Raw genomic sequence first — 9,358 nt, 5'->3', positions numbered from 1 at the left:
TCAGAGGGCCACCGTCCTCAGTACACTCCTCGCTGCGCTCTGCCCACCTGCCCATGCGCATTCTGACTTCTCGGTAAACTTCCCACAGCACGACCAGTGGGGGCGCCCCGGGTGGCCTTTGTGTCCGTGGCCACAGCCTAGGTACCCACCTGCATGGTTCAAAGAGGAGAGGGGAGAACCACCATTAGAGGAAAGTCCAGCAGTTACCACGGAAATTAATGCTCCTGGCGACATTCAGACTCATGGACGTGAAAACATCTAATAAAAACCCGGAGAGAGGAACAAGCTATTCGGTGCCTCTGTAGTCAGGAGAACTCTCAAGACTGATGACAGCAAATCAATTAAGGTTAGCTGAAGTTCTAAGAAGAGTGTTATTTTAACACTGCTAACTCAAGGAGAAGAACTGGTTTGGATTTTAACTGTAACATAATCTAGATGAAAGGGAAGTGCAGAGTGGTGGAAATAAACAAAATAGATCCTGAAGTGTTTATATGAGAGTTTACAAGAGCCTATCTTAAGGCCCACCATTGGAGTAAGGATACCACAGAATACTGAAAATAATTAGATCTCTTGCCTGAGCTGACCCTCTTGCCCACCCACCCTGCCCCCAAGAAAAGAGCCAGACCTGGTTCAGTTAATTTATTCATCTGTTCTCCCGTCCCTGCCTTGTTTGGAATTTCTCTAAGGTTTTAAAAGGAACGGAGCGGGTTTACATCTTTGACACCGCTCAGGCTGTTGGAAAGGGTACAGGCTGAAATCGAGCATTCTGGGAGAAGCACAGGGCTCCTAGGATTAGTGAACTGTATCAAAACTAAAAAACTCAGAACTTTGCAGCTTGCTATTTCAGTTTCCAGAACAAGAAGCTTTAAATGAAACTTTTAGAACTGTGATATATTCATACGCACAGACTGCATTCCTAGAAACAAAGCCTAAGTCTGAACACCCCGAAGCTGGTCGCTGTGGTAGTTGATCCCGCCGCCGGGAGACAGCAGCAGAGGGAGAGCGAGGGCTTTCAGGAGCGACTGGTTCTCCTTACCCGGCATGGTGCCTCCACATGCGCAGCGAGCAGTCTTCTGGCCTCCGCTGGAGCAGAACGTGCAGCAGTGAAACACGCCTGGGTGTGAGCGGTGCCGTTTCCTCACGGTCACAGCAAATGGTGAGCCCTTCAATGTTCAGACCAAGAGCAAAGAACAGCACCTTGTGAGTCAACAGGGGTGTGCCGAGCGTCACACGTACTAAACGGAGTGTAAGTCGCAGGGCCTGTCCCTGGAGGGACGAGGACAGCAGGAGGGAAACAGCGACTGGGGGACAGCAACCAGCTGGGCGCTGAGCTGGATGGGGCCAGATACAAATGCAGTGAGAGGGGGAGTTAAGGAATCCGTGCTGCTCTCCCAGCCTGCATACCACCCGATGCACTAGGAAACCCAACTGTGCTTTCACGTCACTGACCTTGGTCTCTATCTCCTCCATTCCTGAGCAAGCTTGGGTAACTATAGAGCATACAACCACAAGGTGAGGACATCCGTGGTCCTTTCTCCAGTTTCTCGGCCACACACCCCCTCCCCTCACATGCTGAGCCAGCTCCTCTCCTTCCATCCCTCCATCCTGGACACAACTGTTTACCCATCCCCTTTACTCTGGGTTGGTGAAGACAGATGGAAGGGAGGAAGGTTAAAAGCCTGTGGTTAATAATTCTCAGATTGGGCTTCCCTGGTGGCACAGTGGTTGGGAGTCCGCCTGCCGATGCAGGGGACGCGGGTTTGTGCCCCGGTCTGGGAGGATCCCACGTGCCGTGGAGCGGCTGGGCCCGTGAGCCATGGCTGGCTGCTGGGCCTGCGCGTCCAGAGCCTGTGCTCCGCAACAGGAGAGGCCACGGCAGTGAGAGGCCCGCATACCAAAAAAAAAAAAAAAATCTCAGATTAGAAACTCTCCTGCCTCTTTTCCTTCAAGGATAACTTCCATTCTCCAATTTCTACCCTATGTTAAACAGTAAATATTTAATAACTGTTGTTATGTGCCTATCCCTGCATGAGAACTACACGTTCTGCAAAAGCACAAAGCAGAGAGGCTGGCACCTTAGAAGCCTTTCAAATGTTAAATCTCTCTTCCTTTAAAGAGTTTACAATCTGTTTTAAAAACAACCTGGAGTTCAAAGCTATGGGTTCAAATTATGATTTTTCCACACAGGTCCTGTGTATTGTGGCAAGTTTGTTTTCTCGATCCAGTTGGATGATGATCCTTATGCCTCAGTGATTTGGAGGAAAAGTGAAATAATGTTTGTAAAAACACCTAACCCAGGCTTCCCTGGTGGCGCAGTGGTTGGAAGTCTACCTGCCAATGCAGGGGACACGGGTTCGAGCCCCGGTCCGGGAGGATCTCACATGCCGCGCAGCGGCTGGGCCCATGTGCTGCAACTACTGAGTCCGCGCGCCACAACTACTGAGCCTGTACACCACGGCTATCAAAGCCCGTGTGCCTAGAGCCCGTGCTCTGCAATGGGAGAAGCCACTGCGATAAGAGGCCCGCGTACCACAATGAGGAGTAGCCCCCACTCACCACAACTAGAGAAAGACCGTGCGGAGCAATGAGGACCCAATGCAGCCAAAATAAACAGATAAATAAATTTACAAATAAATAATTAATAAATTTAAAAAAAACACCTAACCCGTCTGACATCCTGTAATTAGACAAGCAGCAAGTGGCTATTGAATATGAGTCTTCCTGTGGCACAGACCACAAGCCTAACACATCATGATGCTCTATGGTGTTTTATTGTCCTTGTCAGTGTTGATTTCTGGTTGGGGGAAACCTCTGACAGCTCGAATGTCAGCAGAGATTCTGCTGGACGTGTTGAGTATTACCCAATTTTTAAAAATTCATAATCTCTACACCAGAAAGTGTTACATGTATCTGTGGAGGTAACAGACAAGTATACACGTATAAACAGAGTAGAGAATTATCTGGGCAGATGGTTAGGCAGAGAGATGACTGGTCAGTCAAGAAGAGAGGGCATAACTCTCCCAATGGCGTTCCAGTAAGTCCATGTCTGGTCATAGTCTGAAAAAGCTGGAATATCCTGAGCTAGATGATATTGCTCGAACGTGTGTATGCTTGTCCGCTGGTAGATTGGCCCCTCTGATCAAGGCATCTTTCCCAAATTAAGAATTCCAACAAACTGGGAGAATGATAAAATACAAGCACAACTGCCAGGAGGTAAAGTAGGGATAGAGAGTTCTTAATCGTCACCAGCATCCTCTCGTAAGAATAAGAGCTGCAAAATCTGGGCCATTTCTAAAGTGAGATGAAATAAGAAAGAAGAGAATCCTGTTCAAGGCCTCTATACAGCTGATCCTGTGAGAAATGTCTCCACATCCTAAGATGACAAAACCCAGGGGGGCCAGGGTGAAAGGAGGTCAGGGAAGCACAGGTAAGGTCTCACTCACCTGCACGTGTTGTTCCTTGACACAGACGAACACAGTATAGATGCCAGGTTCCTTGGGGGTATAGGAAACGTAGTATGTCCCATCCTTGTTATCGTGGACCATCGTTTTGACTGGACTGGATGGAGGTGAGAGTTCAAAAATATCACTCATTCTCACAAGCCTGCTTCAGTTGCCCACTATTTTAGGATGTAAACTCTACACCAGCGGTCCCCAACCTTTTTGGCACCAGGGACTGGTTTCGTGGAAGACAATTTTTCCACGGATGGGGGGATGGTTCGGGCGGTAATGCGAGCGATGGGGAGCAGCAGATGAAGCTTCACTTGCTCACCCGCCGCTCACCTCCTGCTGTGCGGCCCGGTTCCTAACGGGGCTGCAGACCCCTGCTCCACACCATAAATCCAGTATTAATTTTAAATGTCCCCCAAGCAGGATGTATCTTCTACCTGTCTCGGAAATTAATTTTACAACAGAAGGTAAGCAACATAAATGCTGATTTAATCTGATGTTCTGACGAATTCCTTGAAAGCGTCACTGTGTTCTCTCCCCTCAGCTTCTGTTGTACCCTCCTGCCCTTCGTCCTCCCTCCTCCCTCCTCTAATTCCAGAGACGTATAACTTTGCTCCCAGAACAGTTTAGTAGCAAAGTGAGGCTGAATTTTGAGAAGGGCGCCATTCAGTCTAACACGGAATATTTTTCAGTCTATTTGAAGCTTGGGATGAAGAAGACAGTCTGAGGGGCAGATCAGACCTTTGGGAGAGAATTGAATACAGGCCTAAAACCCACACAAGGAAACACATCTGGTCCACTTGGTCCTATTGCACTTTTCAATGGCATCATGGGGAGGTAGGCTGGAACTACTGCAGTTACAGCCCCACTACTGCAAAGAACCTCGGGTTTCCAGTCGCATCACCGCTCATTACCTGTGACGCCTGAGTGTATAATACAAACCTGTCTTTCCTATCTTTAGGGACTACTGCGACTTGAATGTTCTCTCCTCCCCTGCCCATGCTCTCTCCTGCTGCATCCTTACAAATGACGGTGAAAGAGACTGTCTGTTTCTCGCGGGCTCTGTGGAGATCTGCGGAAGATAAACACTCCATCCTCACCTCAAAGGCCAACTGCGGTGACTGTATCCCCAGATCAGACACCATCTTGCCTTTTCTCTTTAGAACAAAAGGTTGTGTTTCCAGTTTCCTCCCTTTCTTTTCTCCCAGGCATACCTCTTGGGAGTCGCTCCCGGTGAGCCTGCTTCTGTCTCAGCCAGCAGCTGCTCTTGGATCATATAGGATCCTGGACCTTAATTTCAGCCTTAAGGAAGCTTTGAAAATACTCAGGTTTGATGTATGTATTCAGAGAAAAAAACCTCTGGACACCGTGAGAGGCTGGTAACCCCAAACTACCCTCTCTGAGCTGCAGATCCTGCTGGAAGAGGCAGGGGGTACAGGGTGACCACCTGGGACTCTTCATGCTGTGAAGTCCTCCACAGCGTGGTAGCTGTGCCATGGTGTTGGGGGCATATTCAATAGCTACAGCCTCTGGTCCGGAAGTCAGATGAAACAGGCTTCTTAACCTGGGGTTCGTGAACTACTGTGAGGCCTTATGAAGGGTCTAAGAATCTCCTGAAATCGTATGCCCAAATTAATGGGTGTTTCTTGGGGAGAGATCATTCTCAAAGGGATCTGTGACCCCCGAACAGGTAAGAATTCCTGTGCCAGTTAGGATGACTCTACAGTCAGTCAGTGAGGACTGATCTGTGAAATATATGTTTGATCAATGTGGTCAAAAGAAATTGTTTTTCCCCTCTGCTGACTGAAATGCCTACCGTTTTCCTTCAAATGCCAACATGTGGCTTACATGAACCAAAAAGGGCATAGAAGAAAGCAAACCATAATCCTGTCATCCTCACTCCTCAGAAACTCTCTTCAGAACTTGGTCCAAGCCATCCTCTCTGAACAGGCAAGATTCTGCCCTGCCCTGAGGCCTATGCTGTTATCTCCTATGGGCACTGCCTCTGTCCTGTCATCTGAGAGAAACAGCATGATCCTTGAGTTCCTTGGTAGTTACTACTTTTCTCCACTGGAAAAGGGTCAAGCTTCACCCCTGTAGGGATCTTAACTGTACCCTGACCAGAACAGATCAGAAAGAAAAGGACAAGGGTGGGGTCACCGTCCATCGGATGCATATGTCTCTCTCCCTAGCTAAATGAAGGCCATGGCTGAAAAAGCCACATGTCTTTAACACCAGGTCCTGTCCACTGTCCTCTCAATGCCAGTGGGAAATGCCTTCCTACCTTCCCCTTGAAGGACACATTTGGCTGGATCGACCTCTTTGGTATTGATGGCCCCATAAACTTCATAGCCGCGGCACAGGCCTGCTTTCTCCTTAGGAGAGAAGGTGATCTTCTCGTTCACTCCAGGACGGGCACTGTATGCCACTTTGTTCAACTTTGTGAGCCGTTCCAGGACCACCCCTTTGGTGATGAGGATCTCCAGGTCGGAGCCACTGGTCAGCAAGTGCTCGGTGAACTCCACTCCGGTCCGCATGTCTGCCAGCAGCTGCTCCAGCTGTGCCTTCTGCAGCTGCAGGGAGTTCTCCTTCTGGATCCGGATGGCTTCCAGCTGCTTCAGCAGCTTGTCCCGATGCTCCTCGATGGCCTTGATGTAGCCCTCGGAGAAGCTGCGGACCTCGGCGGCCACGGCCTCCACCCGTTCCTGCAGGGCGCGGTTGGTCCCTTTGATCTGTGCCAGCGCCTTCTCCAGGGCCTCCACGTGGGGCTGGGTGCCTTTGAGGAGCTCCCGCACGGAGTCCCCGTGCTTGTGGACAACGTTGCTGGTGAGGTCGCAGGGGTGCTCCCGGTGCTCCCCCACCATGCACTCCCGGCACACGGGCTGGTCGCAGAGCTCACAGAACAGCCTCAGCTCCTCCGCAGGGTGAGCGGGACACAGAATGGGTTTCCCAATCTGGCTGTAGCCTTTCAAGTCTTTCAGGTCCACCATGGTGTGGTAAGTCGTCTTCTTCTGCCGCCTAGGGGCAAACAGAATCGGGGACGGGAAATGAGGGGACAACTCTACTTGGGAAACAGTCCGGCAGTTTTAAGAGCACGGGCTCTGAAGTCCAGCAAATCTGGGTTCGACTCCTCATTCTAACCTCTTACTAACCACATGACCCTCTAGGATTCCAGTTCCTCTTCCGTACCGTGGGGAGAATACCTACCTGAAAGGGCTGTTGTATAGGATTAAATGACAGTAGGCTAGGGCTCTCTGACTGGGCACCTGACTTTGCCAGAGGTTGCAATGCTAAGGCTACATCCTGGAACTTTCCCCAAAGAATTAATTTGTCAAGTTTAGGCAAGACCCTCAGCCTACTCCTGCAGCAAGCTAGAGGGGAGAGCACAGTGGAGACCCAGCAGCAAGAGACCAGACCTGTGCCAGATGGCACAAAATGAGCCTCAGGCAATTAAAAAGCAGCCGGCTGGCCACGACAGTCTCCCTCAGCTTCCACCTAACACTCCGGTAAAGCATTTCCTTTGACTAGCGCCTACATCACCCAAAGCAGCAAGCTAGAATTTTCCTCAACAAGAGTCATCAACATTATTAGAGAGAGTGGTCAGTGGTCAGTAAAATCAAACCTCTAATTCCCCTTTTCTGTAGCCCTCTAGAGATTCATGAAACCATGAATAGAAACCATTCTAGAAACCATGGTAACTGTTCAGATTTTCCCCGTTAGCATTATAGCAACATCAAGGTTACATGCCTGTTCCGGCACCAGAAGAGTGGTTGTAGACAAAATAGGGCCAGCTGTTTAGCTGGCAGCAAAGTAGTCCAAATACAAGTTAAAAATAGAAAGACCGAAGACTATTAACTTGTTCTGTTGGTGAGGCCAGAAAATACATGGAAGGCAGAACTTAAAAACCACGGTAGGCTAATCCTAAAACCTTGGCCATCTTACACTGTGATGTTCTGGAATGGGGGAAGGGGGTCTGAAGGGGACAAAGTGATTTATGTGACAAACTGTTCACCACACACCCTTAAAGACATAATCTGCACCCCAATACGCACCTACCAGCCCACCTCACCAAGTTCCAGAGTAACACTAGGGTACAAGGCAAAGGCTGAGGTTGTGCCCACTAATCAGCACCTTATACTGGGAAGGCAGCAGAGATTAGTAGCAAGAGCATAGAAGGCAGTCAGAAGATCTGGATTTTAAATTCAGTTCTGTTAGACACTGCTTACCAGCTATGGGACCTTGGCAAATCACATGCTACTGAGCTTCAGTTTCCTCAAATAATAAATAGGGATGAAAACATTGCCTGCTTTTCTATGAGTTGCAAGGATCCAGTGAGATGGAGGGCAGGGGCTTTGTCATTATACTCATTCACTTTCTCTAGCACCCAGTACAATTATTCACTATACAAATGATTGATGATCCAAGGAAAGTGTAAATGTGCTTTGTAAACTGAAAAGGACTCTGCAAACCTTCGATGCTATAATTATCATGGGTATTATATAAAGGCTGCAGGAGTTAACTACTGTTCTGGAATATCTGTAATCACACTGTATATTGCTCTCTGACCTTCCATGGAATTCAAGCTTTCCTTGCCATCTGCTCACCAAGGTTATTTCTCTGTCTTGACACCTCTTTGTACTCCGTTCTTAAGCCACACCAGGTGGGGTATCCCATCTTTACCTATGAGCCTGGCAGCAGAAGTGGCAGAGATTGGCTTTGCAGGTCTGACACCTCTTCTCCACTTCCCTGTCGCTGCACAGGTCACACACCAGGCCCTGGCCTTCCCCACGCAGACTCTCCAGCATCACATCATTCATGGCCAGGTGGTCTATGGTTAAAGCCTTCACTCCACCCATGGGCAGGTCCACCTGAGCATCACATACCGGACAGAGGATGCCAATTTGCGGCTGCAGAGTGCGTGGCTTGAGTTCCTGGAATACTGACCCCTCAGAGCTTGTGTCAGAGTCTCCCCCTCGGATGTCCACTACTGAGAAGGGTTCCAGCTGCTCCAGACAGGTGGTGCAAACTGTGTGCAAACAAGGCAAGAGCCTGGGGGCTTTGAAAAGCCCCATGCACAAAGGGCAGCGAGTCTTGCCTGAGTTTCCAGGTGTGGTCCCACTGGGGAGTTCGCTCACGAAGCCCAGCAGCGGCTTCCTTTTTTCTGCCATATTCCCTACGTTTGTGCTCAGTATCAGAAAAGGCCCTGGGAAGTTCTATAATGAAGTAGTATGTGATTAGGCCCACCCAAAGAGAAAGTTTCCAAAACTTGAACAGAGACCACGGGGACTCTCCCTTTGGCAAATCAACGGGCAAAAAGGAAGAAAAGGATTCCTCAAAGGAACCACCCACAGATCTCAGCAAGGCCCCCTCCTTTGCAAGGCATCCCATACCAGACACGCCCACGCCCTCCTCTGTCTCCCCAAGTCCTCCTCCCCGGAAGCGCTTACAGATTTAGGTCTCCAGCTAGGCCTTCTGTCGACTCCTGAACCCCTGCACCTCCATCATCCTCCACTACCAGCCCCCTCCCACCGCCCGCCCCACTGGTCCCGCGCCCGCCCCACGACAAGTGCCACGCCCGCCCCCGCGTGATGAGGTAGGGGCGCCTCCCACTCCTTCCCTCGACTGGGCCCTCTGCGGAAGGCACGCGGCGGACGAGGGACCTACGAGACCCCACCGGCTCCTCGGTTGCCACCGCCTCCCCACCCTTAGGTCCAAGTTGCCCGACGACCCTGGCCCCTCCTCGCACCAATCCCAGCCCGGGGCTACTCAGACGAGCCCAATCACCGTCCGAGAGGGGCGGCCCTTGCCGCTGCAGGCCCCGCCACCCTCCAGAGTAACACCATCTGCATCCAATAAGCTTTGGAAATTGCACATCTTCGCCTGTCCTCTCCGGGGAGGGGCGGGATCAA

General features: G+C 50.3%; 1 protein-coding gene across 1 annotated transcript; it reads right to left on the bottom strand.

Moving 5' to 3' along the window:
- On the bottom strand, positions 1-8,729 carry TRIM45 (tripartite motif containing 45; the record flags this gene model as incomplete). The annotated part of the gene is made up of 6 exons (XM_082861842.1): positions 8,130-8,729; positions 5,734-6,467; positions 4,392-4,521; positions 3,444-3,558; positions 1,037-1,163; positions 1-149 (listed from the first exon to the last, which is right to left on the bottom strand). The coding sequence occupies exons 1-6, from the start codon at positions 8,615-8,617 to the stop codon at positions 1-3; spliced, it is 1,743 nt and encodes a 580-aa protein (XP_082717968.1). The 5' UTR covers positions 8,618-8,729.
- Between the last annotated feature and the right edge of the window lie 629 nt (positions 8,730-9,358).

Source organism: Leucopleurus acutus, assembly GCF_964270905.1.
Source record: "Leucopleurus acutus genome assembly, chromosome: 2".
NCBI lineage: Eukaryota > Metazoa > Chordata > Mammalia > Artiodactyla > Delphinidae > Leucopleurus > Leucopleurus acutus.
The sequence above is the reverse complement of the archived record's forward strand: the minus strand, read 5'-3'. Positions and strand labels throughout refer to the sequence as shown.